Below are 27,292 nucleotides of genomic sequence, written 5' to 3' on the forward strand. Positions count from 1 at the left end.
TCGTTATCGATTTTGAGTCTGGCTGAGGGCCTGCTTGTCATCGCCTTGGGGTGCCCACTCAGTTTAGCACTGTCTTTTTGGATGGATTGGTCAAAGGACCAGATTGTACATCCATTTTTCAGTTGAGGTTTGGTTACAGTTTTCAGATTAATTTTCTTCAGGTTATTTGGAGACGACCACAAAGTCTTAGTTTTCAAAGATTTGTTTTTTTCTTTAGATTTCAGTGTAGTCGAGCTTGCAGGAGAAACTTCAGCTTTTGTCGCTGCGTTCCGGCCAAATGGCTCGCTTATTGGTTGAGTGGTAATGGCTATCGTGGCTTCTTTTGCCGAGTTTCCTGTAAATTGGAAGATTTTGATGATTGGCTCATCCGTTTGAGTGGGCTTCGAAAACTTTGTGCCAACGGCAGGATGTCCAGGTTGCAGAGAAACTTCTCCCGTAGGAGGTTTATTGATTTCCTTTGCTGTAATGTAGCCTTCGATGAAGGAAAGTCGCGTTTGCATGTGGCCAATAAAGTTACTTGGTCTTTTTCTGCGTCGTTGAGCGCTTCATACAACTTGGTGAAAGGAGATAGTGCTATAGTCAGGGATGACATGATGGCAAAGAGGTCTGTTTTTCTTTTTGGAGATTTGGTGGGTGAGCCAGGAGCAGCTCTAGAGTCTGGCATAGAGTTCGGATCATATCTTTCCGGTGAGGGTTGACATTAATTATTGAGCCTCTCACTTGTGGAGTTCTCTTGGGGGTAACTACAAGGAGCAACGTCTCTTTTCCTCACTTCCTGGTCGGTCGAATTTATTAAGTCTTTGCCAGGGAGTTCGATCCGGCGTTGACTCTTCGTTGGAATTACAGAGCCTCTTAGCACAGGATCCTCGACTGTCTTACTTGTGACAGGGACGCAGTTAATTTGCGCTTGGTCAGTGAAGGGTTTGGTATCCTTTTGTCGGTTTGGATTCCGGTGCGTTCAAGGTGGTTCCAAGGCCTGGCCTCTCCACTTTGAGGTGCCATCTTTTCAAGAACGCAAGTTTGCGCAAAGAGTCTATCGCTTTCGTGGTTCAGGTCTTGATGGGTTCCTTCGAAGAGTTTGGCGTCCGATAATTCAGCTTTGTCTTCCTCCTGCAGGTTTTTTTTTTTTTTTTTTGTCGCAAAGAAGTCGACTATGGATCCCGTCGTTGGTGTTTTTTGAGCCTTGCAATGGCGTGATGGTATTTTTTTTACTCGGCTGCTGCTTGGTAAACTTAGGAAAAGACATTGTACATTGTTGTGACTGGGACTTAATGTTGGTTGTTACCATAGGATTGAGGTGACTTGTGCATACTGTTTCAGTCGGCGTGGAGGGTGGCTCAGAGAAATTGAGTCTTTGGGGGATGGTTGGAGGTTTTGTGGCGTCCCCCGATACATCCAGGTCGTCTTCAGAGTACTCAATTGTAGAGTAGGAGCCGTCCTCAGTGCTCTTGCCAATAGCCCTGTTTTTTGGGGGGACTGGGTAGGTCCTCATTTTTGAGTGGTTGATGAATTTCCACTTTGGTTTCATCTTTGTTCTGAAGATCGGCTAATTTTGCTGACGAGATGGTAATTACCAAAGGCGTAGGCATACTTGGCACTTTTAGAGGGGTAACAGCTGGTTGGTGGACCCCCGATGCAGGTGGCTCCTTCGTTGTCTGGGTCTCCTGATTTTCTGGAGGAGCAGGACCCAGTTTTAGGTTTTCTGGCGAAGTCGGGTTCTGAGGATTACCCCGACCTGACGTTGAAGCGGGCTGAGCCTCTGAGGGCTGCATGGTCGGCAGAGTCTCCAAGACTGAGCCGCTGCTCCGCCCCGTGTTTTCCAGCTCACTCTCCACTGTTCGCCGCTCGTCGGCAGCGTCCGCGGCGGGCTCCCGGCCGGCGGCGTTCCGTTCGAGAAGAGGATGATTTCGGACGGGCGAGACTCGCGGATCCGAGGGGAAGGAACAGTGCGCCTTATCTGCAATATCCACTTCCACCTCAACAACGGCGTAATCGGCAGGGTAAGTTGCTGGCTCCTCCACTTGCAGGTCTTGAGGGCTAGTAGAGCCGGATGTGCTGTTGTCAGGAGGGAGGGAGGGAGGGAGTGGGTGGTGGGGTGTAAGGTCTTGTCAACCAGCGGGGCATGTTTGAAAGCTTCCACCGCTGCCCTTGTGGGCGGGTCACTCCCCTCCATGTGACTATGCCGTTCCGATGGTGTTGAAACTGGACGAACATCTTCCAAGCTGGTTAAGGCTTTAGTGTAATCTTCTTGGTGTTTGGAGTCCCACAGCACCAAAGCTTCAAGTGGTTTGGAGTTTTGTTGAGCTGTGCTTGCCTTCGTGGAGGGCATTTTTCTGGCACGGCTCACTGGCTTCAAAGGACTCCGCCGCTCCAGGCCACTGTCCTCGCTCCGGGTTCGCTGGCTCCGAAGCCAGTGCCCCTCACTGCCCGTTTCACAGACTCGCATTTCTGAAGCAAGCGGAACGGCCGTAGACTGAGAGCACCTCAGCGAGCAGCTCCGCGGCCGCTCCGCGGCTCGAATGAGGTTAAGAAGGTGTGTGGGTCACTCCTCCCACCACAGCAATGGAGAGCAGACTGCAGGGAACGGGAGACTGCCGTAGACACGTAGACTGGGAGCACTCTGATTATGATGACAGAATCACAAATGCCACCAACACACAAAAAGAAATGTTCCGTATCATTAAAGAAATGAGAAACCCACCAGGCTGTGACAACACCCCAACCCCCTCGGAGAAACTATGCAACAACCTTGCAGACCACTTCAAAAAGAAGATCAATGACATCCAACAAACCATCCAACAGAGACCAACCAGCAGCGACTTACAACCAAACGAACCCAAATCAGAACCGCAGCACAAACTCAATAACTACCCTCAAATATCAGCAGAGGCATTCGCAATGCTAATAAAACACAGCAAGAAAGCGGGCTCACCGATGGATCCCTGCCCCCCGGACATCTACAAATCAATCCTCGGACAAGGAACACCAGCAGAATACTTCAGAAACCTTCTAAATCTATCACTGGCAACAGGGACAGTACCAAGGATCTTCAAATCGGCTTACATCAAACCACTTCTGAAAAACACAAGCGGGGACGTAGATGACCTCTCCAACTACAGACCAATCTCCAACATCCCCTACCCAGCCAAACTCCTCGAAACCTACGTATACAAACTAACCCAAGAATACGTTGAAGAACACCACCTGCTAGACCAAGCTCAAGTCGGCTTCAGACCCACAAGAGGTACAGAAACAGCACTACTATCCATCTGGGATGACCTAAAAACAAACGCAGACTCCAACACAACATCTGCCCTTATCCTGCTCGACCTCTCAGCAGCCTTCGACACAGTTAGCCATGACACCCTAACCAAAAGACTAGAAGACATAGGCATAACAGACACAGCGCTACGCTGGACTAAATCATTCCTAGCAGACAGAACTGAAACCGTCTGGATCAAACCCTTCAAATCCACCCCACGAGTCAACGACTGTGGAGTACCACAAGGATCCTCACTATCTCCATTGTACTTCAACATCTACCAAACCCCTGTAATCAGAATCTTCAAGAAACGCAACATCAAATGCTACAACTATGCAGACGACACTCAAATCATCTACAAGATCGAAGACACCTAAGCCGATCATTCAAACCTAACCGACTGTCTAAAAGAAGTCTTCAACTGGATGAATGCCAACAACCTGAAAATCAACCCAGGAAAAACAGAAATCATGATCATATCCAAAGACCAAGAGAAGGAAACCGCCATCCCGTGGCCAACAGAAATGGGATCTATACCATCACCATCTAAGGTAGTAAAAAATCTGGGAGTCCTGATGGACAACACCCTAACCTTAGAACCGCAAATAAACGCAACAGTCAAATGCTTCTTCCTCCTCCACACGGCAAGAAAAATACTACCTTTCCTCTCCTTCACACACAAAACACTCACCATCCTCGGCCTCATCATGTCAAGTATCGACTATGCAAACAGCCTCTACCCTCGGTATACCGGAATACCTACTGAAGAAGCTACAACAGATCCAAAACACTGCAGCCAGACTACTCCTCAAACTATCCAGAAGAGACCACATCACCCCGGCCCTAAAAACACTACACTGGCTCCCAGTAAAACAGCGTATCATCTTCAAAACAATGTGCATAACGCACAGGGCAATCAGCGAACAAGGAGCCGAATTCCTACAAAAAAATAACAATCTACAAGCCAACGAGACCACTCAGGTCAACCAACGAAATCCGACTGGAACAAAAACCTTACATCAAGAAGAAACTCGGAGGCACCGCTTTCTACCACTTAGCCGCGAAAACCTGGAACAACATCCCAAAATTGATAAGGAACACCAAAGACCACCTTAAATTCAGAAAATTACTAAAAACCTACCTCTTCAACACCGGAGACTAAAACCGAAACAACAATAAGACAAACGAATCATCAAAAAAGGACAGTGACAAACCGCTAGAACCGACAGAAGTACCCTGGGCACCAGCAGGGCTGACGCTGGACACAGGGGTCCACCCGCGAGACCCAGAGAAACGGATACAACTACTCCAGCCAACCCTTACCATCCCCCACCGCCCTCACAGCCACAACTAGGTCCCACGAGGCTGTGGAACAGACAAGATACCACCAATCACCACACAACCGGGTGTATGGACAATAGCAGCGGTGCTAGTCATGTGGAGGGGGGGAGGAGCATGCAAGGTTATTAAGGGAGCGGGCGGAGGGGACAGCTAGATCCTCAAACGGCCTCGAATGGAAAACCGGGCACGTACCTCCTGAGGCTCAGGGTGTACAAGCATCCCGTCGGGTAAGATTACACGAGCCCAACCGGTTTCAGTCCAGGATAGAGATGACTAACGAATACCATTAACAATTTCCTTCTCTGCATACACCTCTCAAACTCCAAACCAAACGCAACCACAAACCTCTAGCGCAGCAAACCGCACGAACTTCACTACACTGCAACAACAAAACAAAAAAACACAGACTCGCACATCAGCACACGACGACTACCGGCCGCATACACCCCAGGCCCAGCCGACGGAACCACCGGGCTGAGGCTGCCAACAGCACATCACTGCAATCTTGCACTTTTCCAGCCTCCACCCACTAACCCACCATCCCCCCCCTCTTTCAGAGCTGCCAGAGCGCCAGGGGACCACTCGGTGGTGATAGTGCGCGGTACAAATGACCTTTAACATTAACATTAACTCTGGCTATTTCTGAGTGTTACCGCTTGGCGGGTAAGGACTCACCGGTCGGCTTGCGGGCCCATTCTACCAGGGGTATGGCTGCCTCTACTGCCCTACAGAGGGGTGTTCTTATTCGTAACATCTGTGATGCAGCCACCTGGGCTTCGGTACATACTTTTGTAGGTCACTACTCCCACGATTCCATCCGTGGGCAGGATCTGGCCTTTGGCAAGGCGGTCCTTTGGTCTATCCCTCCCCCCCCATTAAACCCCCCTCCCATCCCCCCCCCCCCCCTCCTTCCATACTGGTCATTTGCTAAATCAGGGCAAGGCTCACGACTCCATCAAAGTCCATCTGGCGGCGATCTGCTACACCAGATCTCGGACGGTTTTCTCTTTGATCACACCGTCTAGTGATGGAGTTCATTAAAGGACTGTTCCGATTGTTCCCGTCAGTGAAGGCGCCTGCCCCGGCGTGGGAACTCAATAGGGTGCTGACCTAGGCTCATGGGGTGGGGGGCCCCTTCGAGCCTATGCATCAGGCTCCTCTCGTTCCTTTCCTGGAAGACAGCTTTCCTCATGTCCATCACCTCTGCCAGGAGAGTGGGTGCAATCCAGACCCTGCCCTGTAATTGGCCCTACTTGACTTGGCACGAGACTAGGGTGGTGCTGTGGACACACCCCTCCTTCATGCCCAAGGTTCCGTCCGAATTTCATCTCAACCCTGTGTTTTTTCTGACGCCTTTGTCACCGGCTGAAAGGACTTTGCGCTCGTTGGATGTGGCTCGAGCGCTGAAGTTTTATGTGGCCCGCATGAAGAGTTTCCAGAAGACTTCTCAGCTTTTTGTGAACTTTGGTCCCATGAATCATGGGAAGGCCTTGTCCAAGGCTTCTATCTCCAGGTGGCTCTCCGGCGGCATCACTCATTGTTATCGCTTGGCAAACGGACCGCTGCCTGCCAATCCGAGATCCCATTCTACCAGAGCGATCGCTGCTATAACAGCGTTCCTGTCTGGTTTGCCCCTGCTGGCCAACTGCAGGGCTGCTAAGTGGAGGTCTACGCACACCTACACTAAATGGATTCCAGGGAGGCGCCTAGAACCGGCCTAGCATTGCTATGCAACCTGTTCGCTTGTAGGTGAGCCTGGTGAGGAGCTAAGAGTAATTGCTTCTGTTGAGCCTTGCCAGCTCCTGTGGTTGTGTATGTGTGTACTGCTGTGCATTGTTTATTCATGAGCATGTGAATCCATGCCAGACCCCATGCTGGAGAAGGAACAAGTTACTTACCTATAACTGTTGTTCTCCAGCATGGGTCTGGCATGGATTCAAATGCGAACCCTCCCACCTGCCCCTCTGCGGCTCCTCTTGGTCATACTGCCACTTTACGTGCTACCAAATCTGAAGATGACTGTTGGGCAGTACCCTTTGGGACCACTACACACAACTGTGGCTACAGGTGTTTGCAAACCAACCTTTGGTATAAGTCTGTACTACAGTTTTGGTCGTGGAGCTGAGCAGCCAGGCTTATCTCAAGAGGGGAATGTAAGCAGTAATGATGTTGGAGGTCTACAATCACAGGTGTTGAAATAAACTTGCACTCAAGGTTTCTTTGATAAATGCTTATTAGTTTATCTGTTATAAAACATTCATAAGGAAGCAATTATATAAAACACACTAATATATTTCACTACTATTGCAGAATACTTTTCAAGAGGAGTAAACGGCAAAGGTTATTAGAACATGAAAGGTTACGATTATTCTTATACAGTGTAGATATTTTGAGTTCACCAGACCAGTGCATTCAATTCAATAGGCTAGGCCAAAGTCAATGGGCTAAAGTCTTGGATAGGATAAAGCGGTTCTGGTAGTTCAACAGAAAAGTCTCTGCACAAGTTCTCAGAAGTAGTTTGTAAAAAGGAGAATCATATGTTGGGTCAGGTCACAAGCTGATTAGGCCTGCAAGTTGCAAAAGTTTCAAGCACTTTCACCGCGAGAGGTAAGTACTCCGATTTCACAGTACCTTACATTGAAGAAAAAGATGCAGCTGATAACTTCTGTTCCTGCAGATCTCGCTGTTCCTGTGCCACAGTCATGGAGACAAGAGGGCAACCGGCTCTGAGATAGATATCTGGGTGGCTTACTGTCGAGTTGATTGGTCCCACCAACTAAAAGGGAGAAATCATCCTTGCAGGGCTTCTCTGTCGAGATGTACTTGGCGATTCGGATCTGCAGCATGGCTTCATCAGGCAAACAAACGGTACAGGAGTTGCAGCAGCCGTCCTCTTCAAGCTCGTCTTCGGTTCTTTCGTTCCAAAAAAATCTTTTGTGGGGTCGCAGGCTGATTAAGCCTGCAAGTTTGGAAAGTTTTACAAACTTTCACTGTGAGAGTGGTGTTCTCGCAATCGGATTGGCACAGTACCTTTATATGAAGAAACAAGTGTTGCTGAAGTCGTGGTTCCTGGCAGTTCCTGCAGATCTTGCTGTTCCTGAGCCTCAGTTGTGGGGGCCAGAGGGAGGACGTCGGGGGACTCTTGCACTGCACGGGATCGTTGCGGAAAGCAAACAAAATGGAGTCACAAGCTGGTGTCCCTTTCCCTGGTTAATCCTAACCAGCCTTGAGAATGGTGTCCAGGTGTCTTATGACTAGATTGGTCCCACCAACTCAAATGAAAATGCCTTCCTTGAAGGAGCTTCTCTGTCAAATGGGGTTTGGCAATTCAGACCTGCAGCAGGGCTTCACCAGGCAAATCAACGGTACAGGAGTAGCAGCAGCCGTCCTCTTCCAGCTAGTCTTCGGTTCTTTTGTTCCAGTGGTCGAGACTGCCTTCCAGTCCATGAGACTCGCCTTTTAAACAGTTCTCTGCCTTTCAATCCAGCCTACCTGTCACTCACCCAGCAGGGTGGCTGTCCTTGCCGGACAATCAGCCAGCCAATCACCACAGAGTTCATGTGTGTCTCCAAGGAGACCAAGCACAGGGAGTTTCGAGCACCTCCCTCACTTCCTGCCCACCCCAGACACAGATGCGGGCTTCAGTCTTGAAGCCCGCCAAAGGCATATGAACAAAGGGACCAAATCTGCTTTGGCCCACAGAGACAAACACTAGAAGGACCTTTCCAAAAAGAAACGGCTAACCTGTTTAAAAAAAGGGGCTTAAGGCGCCATCTTGAAATACATGGCTCTCCTGATTTTTAGCTACCGGTGTTCGTGGTCGGGAAAAGTCATGGTAGTTTGTTGTAAAACCACTGCCACCAGCCTTTTCAATAAGAAAGGGTAGCATTTGACTGCTACATGAGTATTTAGACACTGGATACTATGTAACCCCTCAAGCACTCGTAAGATGATGTGTGCTGGGTCTAGGAATTTGGAAAAGACAATCAGTTTCACTTTACATTCTCAGGGAAACAGTATTTTATCCCAGAGAATGTATATAAACCTTTGGGAAGTCTAAAAAGACATCCCTGCATCACTGCACTGAGGGTGCTGTGTAACACATGAAAAGATGCCTATGGATTTATCTTGAAACTCCAAAGTCAAAGAACATGCACGTAAAATGCACATCAAAATACATGAAAGAGTGGGGAAAAAAGGCTCACACTCTTTCCAGGTAAAAAAACAAGTCCTCAAAATCCAGCAAAGTTGCTGGGGTTCTCTAAGGTGAAGGGAATTCACACATTTATGAGAATTCTCCCTAACAGTGCTGTTTGACACAAATGAAAAGATGATGCCTATGGAGTTGTTTAGACTCAATAACCAAAGAAAACGGAGGTAAAACACATATCAAAATACACGAGAGAGTGGGAAAAAGGCTCACTCTCTCTCCAGGTAAAAAATCAAGTCCTCAAAATCCAAAGTTCCTGAGGGTCTCTAAGGTGAAGGGAATTCGAAAATGTTTGAAAATTCTCCCTAACACTCGTCCCTCCCCCCCCCCAGACTAAGGGACTGGAGGATTTAATCCACCCCTGGATGAATCTCCTTACTCCAGTCGGTCATACATTCTGGAAAGACCATCAGCATTTTGGTGATTACACCCTGACCTGTGTTCAATGATAAAATCAAACTCCTGTAGGCTGATTAACCATCTTAACAATTTAGGATTTTCCCCCTTCATCTGCATTAACCATCTCAAGGGTTGGTGGTCTGTCTGAATCACAATAGTAGAGCCATACAAGTATGGTCTAAACTTCTTCAGAGACTACACAATGGCGAAACACTCAAGTGCTATGGTTGTCCACCTTGTCTCAGGTTCGTTCAGCTTTCTGCTGATGAAGTAGATTGGATGTTCCCTCCCTTTCTCATCCAGCTGACTGCACCTATACCTGTATTCAAAGCATCTGTCTGCACAATGAAGGTTTGGCTGTAGTCAGGAGCTCTTAAGACTGGAGCATGACAAAGGGCTTTCTTAAGTCCTTCAAATGTCTTAGTGCGCTCCTCATTCCACCTGACCTTTTGGGGGAATTTGGGTGAGGAGAGCACATTCAAGGGACAAGTTATGGTCCCATAATTCTCTATGAAGTTCCTGTAATAACCAGTGAGACCTAAAAAGGCTCTCACTTGGGTTTGAGTAGTAGGGGTGGCCCATTCTTGTACAGCTTGTACTTAGCTAGGCAATGGGCTTATTTCACCTCCTCCCTCATGTCCAAGGTAGGCCCCTTTACTCTGTCCAATTTGACATTTACTTGCCTTTATGGTCAGATGGGCCTGCTCAAGAGCCTTCAATACATATCCTAAGTGGTCAACATGTTCTTTCCAGGTAGGACTGAACACTGCAATGTCATCCAAGTATGCCATGCAGAGGTCCTTCATCCCATTCAGAACTTGATTCACCATCCTTTGGAATGTAGTGGGTGCATTTTCTTTATTCAAAAGTCATAACCTTAACCTGGTAGTGGCCTGCTGGGGTCAAAAATGCAGTTTTCTCCTTGGCATGCATGCCATTTGCCAATAGCCTGAGGTTAGGTCAAATGTACTGAGGTACTTGGCTGAACCAAGCTAGTCCACCAGCTCATCTGTCCTGGGTAAAGGATCCTGCCTTTGATACTAGCACAACTGGACTAGACAATTGACTTTGTAGATGGCTCTATTACCCCAAGATCAAGCATCTTCTTGACCTCTTATTTTATGTGGGTTCTTACATGGTCTGACATTCTGTAACCTCTGCTTTCAACAGGTTAACAGTCACCTGTGAGAATATCATGCTGTCCCCAAGGGGTCAAGCTTGGTGATAGTGAAAACAGGGAGGCAAACTGATTTAACAGAAACTTGCACTCCTTCTGTTGTTCCAGTGTCAGATTAGAAGAGAGATTAACTCCTATCTTTCAATCTAAAGGCTGTCTCCTGAGGAGGTCAGGCAGAGGTTCACAATCCTCCTGAGCAGAGGCTAGAAGCAAAGCTCTCAGTTCTGCTCTAGAGACATAGGCTTTTAGACGGTTGGTGTGAAAGACTCTTGGGGCCTCCTTAGGATTGCCTAAGTCCACCAAATAATTGACCGCTCCAAGTTTGCCCACAACTTTGAAGAGTCCAATCCATTTGTCTGTAAGGCCCTCTGCCTTGTAGGTACATAACTAGAACTAGCTGATCTTGAGTAAACTCAACCATGTTGGCCTTCTGGTCATGCCAATGCTTCACCAGAGCCTGACCAGCTTTCAAGTTATCAGAAGATTCTGTCATCATGTGTCATTTTCCTTCGAGACATAACACATAGTGACTCTCACTGGCTTGGGGGAAGAAGCACTCTCCAACCCCTTCTTAAGTAGGGCCAAGGGGCCTTTAACTGGATGACCATAGAGGAGCTCAAAGGGACTAAATCAAACTCCCTCATGAGGGACTTCTCTATAAGCAAAGAGAAGGCATGGCAGTAGAAGGTACCACTTTCTTTTAAGGAGTTACTCTAAAGCACCTATCCTATCATGCTCTGCATAGTATGGTTAAACCTGTCTACCAATCCATTTGTCTGGGGATGGTAGGCAGTTGAGAACTTGTAAGTCATTCCACAGTTTTCCCACATGGCCTGCATGTAGTGGGACACAAAGTTTGATCCCCTATCAGAGATGACTTCCTTAGGAAAACCTACTTTGGTAAAAATACAGAGTAGGGCTTTAGCAACTGCCTGAGCAGTAACAGTCCTCATAGGTATGGCTTCAGGATATCTAGTAGCATGGTCTGCTACAATCAATATAAATCGGTTGCCTGAAGATGTTGGAGGGTCTATGGGACCAACAATGTCGATTCCTACCCTCTCAAAAGAAACTCCTACCACTGGGAGAGGCACCAAAGGTGCCACATTCTTGGCTCCACTCTTGCCAGATGTCTGACAAGTGTGACAGCTCCTACAGAATGCATATACACCAGACTCCAAATTAAGCCAGTAGAAATACAGAGAAATCCTTTCCTTGGTCTTTTTAAAGCTTAAGTGACCAGCCAAAGGAATCTCACGGGTTAACTGTAGGAACTGGGTTTTCACCTTCTGAGGCACTACAAGTCTTCTGAAGTCCCCTGGGATAGACTCAGTAGGCTCACTGTAGAAGAGACCATCCTCCCAGTACAACCCGTCCTTCCCTGGCTCTTGCCCATCCAGCTGGGAAGCTGCCTGTTGGTGAAATCCTTCAAGAGTAGGACACTCTTTCACCTCTGCTGAAGTCTGCCCTACAGGGGCCACCTTCTGCCAGTAAAGACTGCAGCTCATGATGGTCTTTAGGATCTAGATCACCAACAGGGGGGGGGGGGGGAGGTCTTCTTCCAACTCTGAATCTTCAGCAGCTGATTCAACCTCTCCTGGTCGTTTCTCACACGCAGCTTCAGCTGGTGGAGTAGTCACAGGTGTTACGTTTGGCAGTCCTCTCGGGGATGTCCTGGTTTGATGCACAGGAGTTTGGAAGTCATTCCCCAGCAGGACTCTCCCAGGCACCTCACTTTGTACACTGACAGGTAGCCTTAGTCATATTGATGCACTGGATGAGAGCTGGTAGTCTTGGAAGCAGCTGGACAGGGCCTCCAGCAAGCTTAGTGAGGCCTTTGGGTGTCTTGGCAACATCCTAAGGTTTGAAAAGGTTTCATCCACCACTGTAATGCTGGCCCCAGTGTCTCTAATGGAAGGGGTTTCCTGACCATCTACAAGTACACTGTCCTTGTAATATTCTTTTGTGTTATCTGGAATAGAATTATAGACCTAAATTCTGCTGTTCCCACAGACACTAAAGAAACACTGGCCAAGACTCCAATGGGGTATTCAGCCAATAGTTGAAAGTTTCCACTTGCCAGATCTACTTCTCCCTCAGTCAGTTGACGCACAAGCATAACATTTCCCAAATGTTTTGACAAACTGGGGCTTCTGCTGACTTCCCTCTGGTTTGGCACCAGAGGTATCATTAGACTGATTTGGTTTCCCTTGTGGCTTAACCCTTTTCTGTTTGGGGGCCTCTTTTGGATTTGATGCATTAGAATTCTCTTTGCCATCTTTCTTTTGCTGCTTCCCTTTGTTAGGCAGAATTACATGCAATACCCTCTGGGACCACCAAATACAATTAGGACTACAGGTGTAAGCAAAACAAGCTTTGGTGTAAGTCTGTACTGCACAGTTTGTGGTAGCAAGCTGAGCAGCTAGGCTTATCTCGAGGGAATGTGAGCAGTAAGAGGTTACACAGAGGTCTTACAATCACAGTGGGTCAAGTAGACACTCAAGGTTTCTTGGTAAAAAAAAAATATTAATTTATCACGGCCATTTAGAAAACATTCACTAGGAGGATGCATCTTAATATCATACACAAATACACTTCTGTACCAAACCAATTTGTTTCTAAGTAAATTAGTCTCCCCTGAAATAGGAGCAAAATGGCATTTCAGTCACTTTAAAGAGTAGGGCAACGGCACAAGTTAATAGAATAGATCACAAATACTTTCTTGGAGTGCAAATAATTACAGTTCATTAAAGGGCTCGATTCAGTTTGATGGGCCTAGGCCAAATTCAATGGGCTAGTGTCTTTGATAGGAAATAGAAGTTCTTGTAGTGAACAGTAAAGTCTTTGCCAATGTTCTCACAAGTAGTTTGTATGAAAAATAATCGTATGTTGGGTCACAAGCTGATTAGGCCTGCAAGTTGTGAAAGTTCCATGAACTTTCACCGCAAGAGGTAAGTTCTCTCAATCGGGTTGGCACAGTACCTTAAGATGAAGAAAAGATGCCGCTGGAGACATTGGTTTCTGGCAGATCTCACTGTTCCTGAGCCTCAGTCATGGGGAAAAGAGGGAGGGTGTCGGGACTCCGGCACTGCGTGGGGTTGGGTCAAACAAGCTGGCAAAATGGAAGATCTTCGGTTTGAGTAGCTGTAGTCAAGCACACAAGCTGGTGTCCTTCCCCATGGTTAATCCTAACCAGCTCCAAAAATGGGATCCAGGTGGCTTAGGAGTTGATTGGTCCCACCAACTCAAAGGAAGAAGTTGTCCTTGAAAGGGCTTCTCTGTTAAGATGAACTTGCCAATTCGGACACCTGGAACAGGCCTTCACCGGGCAAACCAACGGTCCAGGAGTTGCAGCAGCTGTCCTCTTCCAACTCGTCTTCGGTTCTTTTGTTTCTGTGGTAGACTCTGCTTTCCAAGCCAAGAGACCCGCCTTTTATTCAGTCCTCTCCCATTCATTCCAGCCTAGCTGTCACTCACCAAGCACGGTGGCTGTCCTTGCCGGACAGTCAGCCAGCCAATCACCACTGAGTGCATTTGGGTCGCCAATGAGACTAAGCACAGGGAGTTTCGGGCACCTCCCTCACTTCCTGCCCACCCAAGACACTTGGGGGGCCAGAGGCGGTCTTCACTCCTGATGCCTGCCAAAGGCGAAAGAACAAAGAGACCAAACTAGGTTTGGTGCGCAGAGACAAACTCTAGAAGGACCTTTCCACAAAGAAATGGAGTAAAAAGAAGACCGGGACCTGTTTTAACAGAGGGGGCTCAGACGCCATCTTGAAAAACATGGCTCCCCCCGATTTAACGTTATGGACCTACGAATAGTTTGTGGTTGGGAAAGATCATGGTAGTTCATTGTAAAACCACTGCCACCAGCCATTCTGAGAGGAAAGGGTAGCATTTGACTACTACATGAGTATCTAGACACAGGGGATCCTAAGTAACCCCTCCAGCACTCTATTGTACGATAGGGTGTGCTGGGTCTAGGAATTTAAAGACTAGTAACGTGAGAAGGTATTTAAACCTTGGGAAAGCCTGAAAGGCCTCCCTGTGCCACTGCACTGAGGGTGCTGTGTGACACAATTGAAAAGATGATGCCTATGAAGTTGTTTGGACTCCATAACCAGAGAAAACACAGAGGTAAAACACGTATCAAACTACACGAGTGAGTGGGGAAAAAGGCTCACTCTCTCCAGGTAAAATAATAAAGTTCTCAAAATGCTGACTAGCGTAGGAGAACAAAATTGGATTGATCACTTCACCAAGCTATTCTCCAAGCCAGAAACGAAGACCCAGTCAAACAGCCACAGACCACTACACTGTGGCACTTAGATTATGACAGAGACTCCATCGAGGAAAAAATAAAAAAACTGAAACCATCTTGTGCGCCGGGCCCGGACGGAATCACAAATCAAGTTTTGAAAAAGAATGGAGAGACCTGGATCCCACTGATAATTAACATCTTCGACACATTTATCAGATCAAAAAGCTTACCACCTTCCTGGACAACAGCCAACGTAGTCACCATTCACAAGAAAAACGACAAAAAGAACCCCGAGAACTATCGACCAATAGCACTTCTAGACTTTCTGGGTAAGCTATTTGGATCCTTTCTTCTAGACAACTTCCAACTCAGGGCAACAACTTCAGAATGCCAAGACCCCTTTCAGTCAGGGTTTGTTAAAAAAAAAACTCAGGGACACTGGCTAACACCTTCGCTCTGAGTGTAATGAAGGCCAAAATCTTGGAGGGGAGCCCGAGAATATTCTTGGCGTTTGTGGACCTAAGTCAAGCTTTTGACAGAGTCAATAGAGACATACTCTGGCACAAACTTGCTACATGGAACTACCCTAACACTATCCTCGCCCCAATCAAAAGCCTGTACTCAAAACCACCTTGCGAGTGCGACTCAGTGGTACGGGTCAGCTCTCAAAAGAAATCAGCACTGCAAGGGGAGTAAAGCAGGGCTGCCCACTTGTACCAGCACTGTACAACGCTTACACGGGAGACATCGGGCAGCACGAGCAGAATTTAAGGATCTTCCCCCCTTAACTAGGAAATGAGAAAATCAGTCGCCTACTGTATGCAGACGACATAATACTGCTCGATGAAACTGCAATAGGTCTACAACGAAGACTGGACTGGCTACTGGCATACACTAAGGAAAATGACCTGGAAATCAACACCCAAAAAACGAAAGTGCTAATCCTGGAAAAACATCACAAACCAAAGGAGAGCCTAAAGTGGTCAATTGCCGGCCAGAGGGTAGAAAACGTCAGCTCCTTTATATACTTAGGAGTGAACTTCAACTGCACCAGAAAAGAAACCCAAATTCAAGAAACACTGTGGGGAAAAACAAAATCGGTGACGGTACAAATGAAGAAAGTACACAGAAAATATGGCAAGTTCACCCTACAAGCTACAATCAACTTTTACAAGTCGAAAGCAATCCCGACCATCTTGTATGGCACAGAAGCGATGCCCGAGATACCAGACACGATCTGGTCGAAACTGGAAGGTTTCCTCTGGAAAAAGACATTGAACCTACCGCAATGAACCTCTGTCGTGGCCCCAAGAGAACTCGCGCTGGTCTCGCTGAAAGCTACAGTCGCATTAAACGGCCTGATGCTGTACCGGAAAATCAAAACCTCCAATTTGAAAACCTTCAAATTGATCATAAAAGAAATGGAGAAGAACAAAAACAAGATGTTAACATCCTGGGCTAAAAAAAATACGATCTCTTCACAGAAATAGGAAGCTCAGAAAAAGAACTAGAAGAAAAACAAAACAAAAGCGAGACTAAAAACTTGCGATTGGATTAACACCTTAGAAGGAGCAGCGAAAAACAAACTCACCATGCACCTCCCCTAGAACTCACAAAAAATCAGTGAGACGATTGATTATTTGAAAAAATTTCCGGACAAAAAAAACGCGAACTACTTTCCTAAGAATTCGCTTAAACCTTTTGAAAACGAACGAAATACTGGTGATCTGAGGCAAAGCAGCCAACAACAACTGTCGCTTCTGCAAAACCGAAGAAACGTTGGAAACCCGAAGACATTCACTCATAACATGCAAAAGAACAACAAACGGAGAATCCCACATCGGCCACCTATTTCAAGACACGCGAATATTAGAAGAGCAATATTGGTGGGACCGCCTGATGAGTGGCAAGATGAAAAAAGGAGTGATTGCAGTAGTCCAATTTTTTGACAGCCTATAACTGGACACACTAACAACAAACCTACAGGAACAAGAATAAAAACCAAAACTCAGAAAGGAACTTCAAAAAACAAACGCCAAAGATTAAAACACTTCAGACACTCGAGGACAACTCAAAACTTGTAAAAACTGCAATGTTCAGTTAAACCAAGAATACAAAATAAAAAAGTTCTCAAAATCCAGCAAATTTTCTGGGGGTCTCTAAGGTGAAGGGAATTAGCACATTTTTGAGAATTCTCCCTAACAATGACTGCTAGAGGAGGGGCTTAGGGAGAGGGCAGCCATTGGCTGGGGGCAGTATGACCCAGAGCTCAGTGATTGGTTTATATTTCAATTACATTTCTGAACTGTCTTTCTCCTAACAACCAATCACTGAGCTCTGGGTCATCCTGCCCCCAGCCAATGACTGCGCTCTACCTAAGGCCCTCCTCTGGCAGCCATCTTCAGATTTTTACCGCACGTTCAAGTGTTGGGAGTCCTCGTGTTTACCTCTTGAGCTTTTACTGCGTTATTTCGATTTTTGGAAGTGTTACTCTATTTTTTCGGTCAATAGAGCCGGGTGCTCCAGCGATCAACCGTCCGATTAACGTGGGACCCGTTTTTCGGATTCTTGCATCGAGTTTCTTCGTGGACCACGTCGGAGGAGGAGGATTCAGCACTCCTGTTTAAGATTTGCTCCGGCTGCTGCTCGCGGAACGTCTTTTCGGAAGACAAGCATTCCCAGTGTCTTTACTGCTTGTACCCGACGCACAAGGAGGAAGATTGTGCGTTTTGCCAGGAGATGGTCCCTTGCACAACGAAGGATCGGCAGAGGCGGCTGAAATAGTGGCTGGGTCCCAACAGCATGCATCTCCCAGTTCCAAGAAAGCTGAGCTGGCTTCTCAGACCTTTGACCGTTGCGACGGGCTCCTCAGCGGCCAGGGCGCGTTCAACGTCTCCAGCTTCAGTCACCAGTCCGCTCAGGATCTTCAGCTAGAAGAAGTCGGACCATCCGGGCAAACTCTAGAGAAGCCCAAGACCGACCTGCCGTAGAAGGCCAAATTGGATCGGGGGGCGGATTGTCCCCCTAAGGAGAATGCCAGGCAGAACAATGTGGCTGGGACGCCCAAGGCCATACAGGACAAGGCTTTGGTCCTCACTGTGAAGGCCCAGGTACACCCGGCAAAGGCTGAGCCTTCCATCGAGGGGGGTGGTGGCGTCTCTTGCGAAGACGGCTCCACATGACGCAACCCTGAAGGCGAGGGTATCCCTTCCTCCCAGGAGGGAGGCTGCGTTCCGGCCCATAGAGAAGACCCTGGAGAAGATGCCCGTCCTCTCCCCGAGGCCTTCCCCTCTGGAAGCAAAGAGGGGTTTTGGGTGGGCACAGTGGCCCTCCAGGGGTAAGGATATCTCCTCTGACGAGGAGCTAGTCTGACTCCAAACCATCCAGGAAGTGCGCGATGGAGAGGATACCGTTTAAGAGCAGCATGGCGATGAAGGCATGAGCTTCCAGCCGGTGCCCCAGCGGCCTATTCTGCCTCCACCTCAGCTGCCACCTCTGCCTGAACTGCCTCCTAGAGACCTCTCGGTGGACATTCTCCCTGCACTGCAAACTCTGGTCTGAGATAGAGAAGGATGCCTATTGCGCCGGTGGCCCCACCTGTGGCACCAGCAACGGCCGACCTCCTGGCAACGGGGGAGCCTCCGGCCAAGAAGAGAACCATTCTACGGCCACGGCAAAGAGAGGGATCAGCTTGAGAAGTACAGGATGCCGGACTCTGCGCCTAAGTGCTTGCAGGCCCAACCGTCTCTGCACTCTGGTGTCACCGGTGGCCAAGAAGTAGTCCTCGGCACTTCTTCCTCTGCAGCATCCACAGAGGAACTTAGATGCTATGGGACGACGGGTGATCTATTCTACGGCGACTACCATCAAGGCCGCCCTCGCCATCATGGCACGCTACGACCAGGAGCTGTGGTTCAAGATTGCTCCCATCCTCCATCCTGCACTGCTTCCCCGACGACAAGAGGTCGGAAGCACTGGAAAGTCTGAGCTGTCGTTGCTGTACTTGGAGGATGTGTACTTCCACATCCCCAATCACAAGGAACACCGCAAGTTTCTGCGCTTCATGGTTCAAGGGAAGCACTACCATTTCAAGGCCCTTCCCTTTGGATTGAATTTTGCGCCAAGGGTTTTCACCAAGTGCCTAGCGCCGGTTGTGCAGCTGCGACTGCGGGGGATCCAGGTCTACCCTTACTTGGACAACTGACTCATACGGGCCAGTTCAAAGGACATCGCCGTCGACCATACCACGAGAACCGTTCGCCTGCTGACGTAACTGGGGTTCTCAGTGAACTATGCAAAGTCCTGCATGACTCCATCACAGGACGCTTTCTGGGAGCCTGTCTCAACAGTGCTGTGCCTGGCGTCGCCGTTGGAGGAAAGGATAGCTGGCATCTTGGACAAGGTGCAACAGCTGTCGCCACGGTGAGGACAATAAGTCTGCTCGGCATGATGTCGCCATGCATCTACCTCATCCGACTATGCAGGCTATGGATGCGTCCACTACAGGAGCTCCTCGACGACCGTTGAATACAAGTGTCGGGAAGCTTTCAGGACAAGATTGCGCTTGACAGCTTCCGTCAAGCGATATGGGGGTGGGGAGTTTGCGCTCCTCTTTCCAGAGGTGTGGATTTCCAGACCCCACCACACCCGGAGACGGTCATGACGGACGCCTCACTGGAGGGATGAGGAGCTCACACCGGAAGTCTCCACTCTAGAGGCCTGTGGCTGCCGCAGGAGAAAACGTTGCACATCAACGTGCTGGACCTGGGGGCCCACAAATTCCCGTCCCTCAAGGGCAAGGTGGTGAAGGTATTTACGTACAATAACACCACAATGTTTTACATCAGGAAGCAGGGGGCACCAGGTTGCCAGCGCTCTCCAAAGAAGCGCAGGACCTATGGCACTGGGCCGTCGCCCAGGGGATGTTCCTCATACCCTTTCATCTGGCAGGAGTAAAGAACATGGTTGCCGACTCGCTCAGCAGGGAGTTACGAGTGGGAGCTTCGGCAGGACCAAGTGGATCACCTGTTCCGCAGATGGGGCAGTCCCCAGATCGATCTGTTTGCGACAGCTATGAACACCAAGTGCCGGAGGTTCGCCAGTAGGTTTTCCCCAGCCAGGGAGTTTGGGGGACACATTCTCATTCCCCTGGGATGGCCTGTTTCTGTATGCGTTTCCTCCGTTGCGGTTGCTTCTTCGACTCATCAATCAACTGAGACGGTCCCGGTGCAGGATGATCCTCGTTGCACCGGCATGGCAGAGGCAGGTCTGGTTACCCAGACCTTATCAGCATGTCGGTGTCCCCTCCAGTCAAGCTTCCATTGGTCGCAGATCTTCTCGCCAGGTAAGGAGGTGCAATTCTGCACCACAAACCAGGATCGCTGAACCTGAAGGCCTGGCTCCTGCAGCATTGGAATTCAGGGGCTTTGATCTGCCAGCGGATTGCAAGGAGGTGCTTGCCAAGGCCAAAGCATAGTCTACTGTAAAATGCTATGGACATAAACGGAAGAGGTTCACCGTTTGGTGCTGTGCACAGACGAATATGCTGGGCAAAGTCTGTATGCAGTACCCACTGGGAACACTACAAACAAATCTGACTACAGGTATAGGAAACCCACCCTTTGGTATAAGCTTGTACTACACAGTTTTGGTAGCGTGTTGAGCAGCCAGGCTTATCTCAAGAGGGGTCAATGTGAGCTGTAGTGGAGTTGCACAGAGATTTACAGTTACAAGTATTCAAATAAACTTACACTCAAGGTTTCTTAAATAAACAATTATTAATCAGTCAGTTAGAATAAGCCTTCAGAAGGTAGCAATATAATGACACTCAAATACACTTCATGAACTACACACTCTTAATTAATATCTCTAAATCAGGAGATACCCTTTTGGGATTGCCCACAGACGCTACCTACACCCTCAGGTGACTTCAATTGCTAGGGTGCTGGGGACATTTAGGATCATATAGTAATAAGTCAAAGGAAAATATTTAGAAACAACAAGAGACCACAAATATTCTTTAGCAGGCAAATACTTTCACGTCCCCCAATAAGAGGCATTCAGTGGAAGAGGCTAAACCAAAGTCAATAGGCAAAAGTCTATGTAAGCTAAAGCACTTCTTTGTAGGTAAATAGAAAGTCTTTGCACAATGTTTTAGAAGTCTTTGAAGAAAAGAAGAATCAAATGTAGGGCCACAAGCTGATTAGGCTTGTGAGTAGTAGAAGATGCAAGCAACTCTACAGTAAGAGGGAAGTTCTCTCAGACTTTTTACAGTACCTTTAAAATAAAGAAAAGATGCAGTAGAGGACTCCTGTTCCCAGGCCTCCAGATAAGGTGCGTACTAGGCTTTTTTATGCATGAAAATCTTGTAAATACGACAGCTTTATTATTTTCCTGTGTACATTTACACATACATTTAGAGCAGAGGGCAGTGTAAAGGTCAGGTTACTTGACAGAAACCAAAACTTCTTTTGGTTTTTATCTACATGGATGTAAGTGCAGGCCATGGATAAAGGCCTCTGAAACGGAATGCATTTCTCTGAAGCCTTTCAAAAAAAGAAACTACACATTGTGATAAAAGGATTGGTTACTTTACATTCAGCTTCTGCTTTGTTGGTGCTCGTGGAGCAAACAGAATCACTGTGCATATTTATTTTCCTAGCATTTTAGGATTGTAAAATTAATACAATGCAAAACTAAGTTGCAATTTAGAATTGATGTTTAGTAACAAATGCTTTTTTTCTAGGGAAAGCAAACCAGTATTGCACATTGTATTTTTCAGAGTTCTTGTGCTGTGTGCATAATCATGCGGAGGCAGATCATTTTTACACTTCTAATTTAATTTACATTCTAATTATAAAAACTGTGTAAAATGAGGACTATGCACGGTCTAGTTTACATCCATTCAACCTTGCAATCAATGATGTACATTACTATAAATAGTCGGTGGTAGCAGAGTCTTTGTTCAAGGGTGAGTGATCACACCAATCACAGGTGTTCCAGCCTCTCAAATCTTCAAGACAATTAAATCATCCAAAACCTGACTATCCAGGAAGTGCAAGCACTGTTCAAAATGAGTTAGATTTGTAATAGAAACTAAGCAAAACCGGTCTCTGTGATAATCCAGATATGTATTTCATACATGGTTCGTCCAACATCTAGGCACTGTGATTATTATACCTCAGTTGACCGACCTCTGAAGGATGTTAACCAATAAGATAGCTCAGCCAGTTGAGCACTTGCTGTGATCTGTAGGTTGCAGGTTTGAATTCAGCCTTTCATCCTTTCAAGGTTGATAACTGAGTACCATCTTCGATTTGGTGAGAATTGTGATAAATATGTTCTATGTACAGCGCTTTGCCAAAGGCGCTATATAATTAACCATTTAACCATGAGATTAGATGTAGAATTTAGCATGGAGCCCCTAGCCTCTCTGCACTGTTGTACCATAACATTAGCATACCATTAGGTAGTAATAGCTCCAGGAAACAAGGACTTTCATTAAACATCAGAAGACACTTCTGCTATGGAGCCTCAAAACACACAATACTATTCATGTTTGCTTTACTATGTAATTGGCTGGGATTTTGTGTTTCCAACATTTACATATATAAAGGAGAGATCAAAAGGGCCAGATCTTAGAGAAGTAATGAAAGGTGTTGCATAGTAATGATTTCCATACAGTTTTTGCACACATTGGCTGGATGCCACATACATTTTAGTCTCAAAGTTTAAAAATGGGGAGTAAAATACTCACACCTCAATCTTATCTAGAACACTGCCTGTTGCTATGCAGCTCTGCAGATCTCACTGTTCCTGGGCCTCAGTCGTGGGGACAAGTGAGGACGTCAGGGGACTCCTGCACTGGGACGGTCAAAACTCTCAACCGGCAAACTTCACTTTCAGTGGCTCTTCAGTGTTTCAGCTCCTCGCGTCTACCGCAAATAGCAACACCTCTGTTCCTGTCTGTCGAGATGGACTTTCCTTGCTTCTGGTGTCTCGCACTCTGTTGAAGGGGCTCAGGCTCCGTCAGACCTGCTTCCTGGGAGTCGGGAGAATCTTCCTGGAGCTCTAGGCCAGCTTAAAAGCAACGCACACAAACTGGTGTTCCTCTCCCTGGCTATATGGTTTCCAGCAGCAACTCTGTGGAAATTCAACGAGCTCCGAGATGGATGTTCAGGTGGCTTACCTTGGAGTTGAATGGGAGAAGTCGTCCTTGCAGGGGCTTCTCTGTCGATGCGAACCTGGTGTTTCGGCACTGCAGCAGGGCTTCACCGGGCAAACCAACAGTCCAGGACTTGCATCAGCCGTCCTCTTCAAGCACGTCTTTGGTTCTTTTGTTCCAGTGGTCAACTCTGCCTTCCGAGCCAAGAGACTTGCCTTTTATTCAGTTCTCTCCCATTCATTCCAGCCTAGCTGTCACTCACCCAGCAAGGGTGGCTGTCCTGGCCGGACAGTCAGCCAGCCAATCGCCACAGAGTGCATTTGGGTCTCCTAGGAGACTAAGCACGGAGTTTCGGGCACCTCCCTCACTTCCTGCCCACCCCAGACACTCGGAGGCGGTCTTCACTCCTGAAGCCTACCAAAGGCGAATGAACAAAGGGACCAAACTAGGTTTGGCACGCAGAGACACACTCTAGAAGGACCTTTCCACAAAGAAATGGTGAAAAAAGACCGGACCTGTTTTTACAGAGGGAGCTCAGACTCCATCTTGAAAAAAATGGCTCCCGTGATTTAACGTTACCGGAGCTACGAATAGTTCGTGGACAAGAAAAATCACGGTAGTTTGTTGTTAAACCACTGCCAACAGCCATTCTGAGAAGAAAGGGTAGCATATTACTGCTACATGAGTATCTAGACACAGGGGGATACTAAGTAACCCCACCAGCAATCTATTGTAAAATAGGGTGTGCTGGGTCTAGGAATTTAAAAGACTAGTAAAGTCAATTTCACTTTGCTTAGTCTGGGAAACGGTAGTTTATCCGAAAGAAGGTATTTAAACCAAGACTGAAAGGCTTCCCTCTGCCACTGTACTGAGGGTGCTGTGTGACACAAATGAAAAGATGCCTATAGAATTGTTTAGTACATGAGTGGGAAAAAGGGTCACTCTTCCAAGTCCTCAAAATCCAGCATAGTTGCTGGGGATCTCTAAGGTGAAGGGAATTAACACATTTTGAGAATTCTCCCTAACAGCCACCTTATTTGACTTTTCACGACACAAGGATTGTGCTGCGGATGCACCCCTCCTTCATGCCCAAGGTGCCGTCTGACTTTCATATAAACGAGCCCTTTGTGTTACCTGTGTTTTTTCTGACTCCTTTGTCGCCGGCTGAATGGACGTTTCACTTGCTGGATGTGTCTAGAGCGCTGAAGTTCTATGTGAACCGCACAGTTTCCAGTAGACGTCGCAACTTTTTGTGAACTTTGGCCCTGTGAAGGCACTCTCCAAGGCTTCCATTTCCAGGTGGCTCTCCGGCTGCACACATTGTCACGGGGTGGCAAACCGACGTTGCCTGGCCGTCCGAGAGCTCATTCGACCAGAGCAATTGCTGCAACTACGGCGTTCCTGTCTGGTGTACCCCTGCTACGTGGAGGTCAATGCACACCTTCCCGAGATTCTACTGCATCGACTGTGATTCCAGGGAGGAGTCCAGAGTCGGCCAAGCAGTGCTGCACAACCTGTTCGCTTGAAGGTGAGCCTGGTGAGGAGGTAAGAGATGCTCATTGTTGAGCCTTGCCACCTCCCGTGGTTGTGCATGTGTACTGCTATGTATTCTTTGATGAGCATGTGAATCCATGCCATACCCCATGCTGGAGAAGGAACAAGTTACTTAACTGGAACTATTGTTCTCCAGCATGGGTCTGGCATGGATTCACATGTGAACCCTCCCGCCTGCCCCACTGCGGCTCTTCCCTTGGTCGTACTGCCACTTTACATGCTACCAAATCTGAAGATGGCTGCCAGAGCTGGGGCTTAGGTAGAGGGCAGTCATTGTCTGGAGGCAATATGACCCAGAGCTCAGTGATTGGTTGTTAGGATAAAGACAGTTCAGAAATTAAACTTATTTTTTCTTTAGCGTGGATTCCCTGCCTGACGACAGGGAATATTCATGAGCATGTGAATCCATGCTAGACCCATGCTGGAGAACAACAGTTACAGGTAAGTAACTTGTTTCTTTTTTTATTTTTTTAATGTTGGTGCAGCATAATGTTTCTATTTTTTTGGGTGCCATTCATTTCCCCAATTTGACTTCCAGATTTACTTTACAGCCCTGTCTTCACAATCGTGTAACGATTCCTGGAGTAAACCTACAAATGCCTTTAGTAGCTCTGAAGCCAACGCCACTGAGGTAAGCAGCATTTGGTTTTGAGTATATATCTTTTCTTTTTTTTTTCCTTCGGGGTGCATGCTTTCTCTGTTTAGGTGCCACCGAGAGTAAATTCTTTGAGCCCACCATCGTTGTGGGTTTGCTGGATGATGTTTGAAAAGTAGATAACCATAGGTGAGGGGTTTAGAGCGGTGTGAATTTCATAAAAAGTAGCAGCTAATGTTCAATGCAGCAAGTTTCAGTGCCATGCATATGGGGTAGAGCAGTCCTAATGGATAGTCCATAATGGGTGTATGGACATCTACTGTCATTAAAGAAGGTGTTCTTTGTTTTATTTTTTTATTCTGGCGATAGACGTTTAACTAGACCAATGATTGTCCCACCTCACCACAAGACTGAGCTAATGAGTTGCCTGCAGGTCATCTGCTAAGATCATGCGTAGTCCATGCTAGTAGAGTTGCTAAGATGTGCAGTCTCTTAAAGCTGTGTCGTATTGGTGAGGAATGTGGATGTAGAGATGTAGTGTCTTGGTTTTAATTTCGTTAGTTTTGATTGAGTGTTTTTGAGTTGTGGTTCTAATTATGGATCAGACTTAAACTACTTAATTTGCCCCTTTCAGGATTCAGATTTCAGCCTACCCAAGAGCTCTGCATCTGGGACTGTCGCAAACTCAGTCAAGATGCAGGACACGCTTGTCAGTAATGTAAGTCCTATATTCCCCAATTTTAAGCCACTGCCAGCCAGATGCCTGGATTTTGATAGTGCAGACAAAAGCGATTTTGCTTAATAGCTTGTAGTTTTGGTAAATCCCTTTTTCTGCAGTGGATAGTATTATGCTGCCCGAATTTGAATATAGATGTATAGTTAGGTTTTGGTTATGAAATAAACCTCTTTGAAGGCTGTGGTCCTTCTGTAGTTGTCAACCCTTAGATGCCCCTTTCAAGACTTTGGCGTGTTTGCAAGCTTTCCTCCTCTTGCTGTGCCCACAACAGTTGAGTGCTCCGTTGTAGTGAGCGCAGCTTTGAGGCTGATGCAGTTTGCCGGCATAGCCCGTGCTTTAATAGGTGCCCTGTAATGAGGGGCTTCGGATTTAATGGACTGCTGAATTGCATTTCAATGTCTTTTCCTTTTTTTTTTGCCCTTTTCACCTCTGCAGGCAAGTTTATCGCAGTCCATGCCCATTTTGCGTAGAGATCACCATCTGCAGCAAGGCATGAGCCTGAACCCTATGTCCTTCCCCTCTGCTGAGCTCACATTGAAGGTTTGTATTCATGAGCTACCACTTCCTAAATGATTGTCAGGCCTTGCGTGCTTGGAGGCTAACCCTTGCCTATGATACTTAACCACTTCCTCAGACCAATGTTTAATTGCTGACAAGCATATGTTGAGAACATTCCTTGGCATCCTCCTCTCTGCACTGTTAACCCTGAAAATACTATTTTTAGTATTATGCGATAGTCCGAGACTGAGCACTTTAAAGGTAATCTCCCATGTACACTTTGATATATATATTTCTGAGGCTTGTGGAATCTGCTTAGATCACATGCTGTGCATAGGCCGACATCTAGTGGAAGCTGCGAGTATTCGTTGTTTTTGAAACTCGAAAAGGGACGTCAACATGGCGTGCCAGTAATACTATCCCTAGTGTGATGTCTGTTAGGCAAAGGTTGAATGCAGTACCCTCTGGGAACACTACAAACAACTATGACTAAAGGTATAGGCAACCCAACCTTTGGTATAAGCTTGTACTACACAGTTTTGGTAGCATGTTGAGCAGCCGGGCTCATCTCAAGAGGGGAAATGTGAGCTGTAGTGGAGTTACAAAGATTCACAGTTACAGGTATTCAAATACACTCTTACACTCAAGGTTTCTTGCATAAATAATTAATAATTTATCAGTAAGTTATAAAGCCTTCTTTAGAAGGAAGCAATAGAATAGTAACACACAAATATACTTCCATACTGTACACTGAGTTTCTGGATCAGACGAGGCCCTTTTGGGATGGCCCACAGACACCACCTACACCCACAGGTGACTTCAATAACAAGGATGCTAGGGGCATTAATACCTTACTGTTGGCATACCGAATACTCTCAGTAATTTGTAAAAGGCAAAGGTTATTAGAACACAAGAAATTACAAATATTCTTAAGCAGGGCAAATACTTTCAGATAGCAAGAGAAGAGTCATTCAATTCAATAGGCTAAGCCAAAATCAGTGGGCAAAAGTCTTTGTATAGGATGCAGCACTTCAGGTAAGTAAATGGAAAAGTCTTTGCACACGTTCTTAGGAGTCTTTGATAAAATAAAAAATC

General features: G+C 47.0%; 1 protein-coding gene across 8 annotated transcripts in view; it reads left to right on the forward strand.

Annotated features, from left to right (window-relative positions):
- Window positions 1-27,292, forward strand: part of PRRC2B (proline rich coiled-coil 2B) — a 1,218,749-nt gene that overhangs the window by 1,036,076 nt on the left and 155,381 nt on the right. For 6 of the 8 annotated variants that reach the window (XM_069609284.1, XM_069609287.1, XM_069609288.1 and 3 more), the window contains 3 exons: window positions 24,920-24,999; window positions 25,598-25,681; window positions 26,135-26,239. In XM_069609284.1, the coding sequence (XP_069465385.1) occupies window positions 24,920-24,999; window positions 25,598-25,681; window positions 26,135-26,239 (269 nt within the window). The remainder of the gene's footprint in view (window positions 1-24,919; window positions 25,000-25,597; window positions 25,682-26,134; window positions 26,240-27,292) is intronic. The other 2 variants (XM_069609286.1, XM_069609289.1) reach the window with 1 other exon arrangement.

Source organism: Ambystoma mexicanum, chromosome 8 (assembly GCF_040938575.1).
Source record: "Ambystoma mexicanum isolate Mex_15411 chromosome 8, UKY_AmexF1_1, whole genome shotgun sequence".
In the NCBI taxonomy this organism is placed as follows: Eukaryota; Metazoa; Chordata; class Amphibia; order Caudata; family Ambystomatidae; genus Ambystoma; species Ambystoma mexicanum.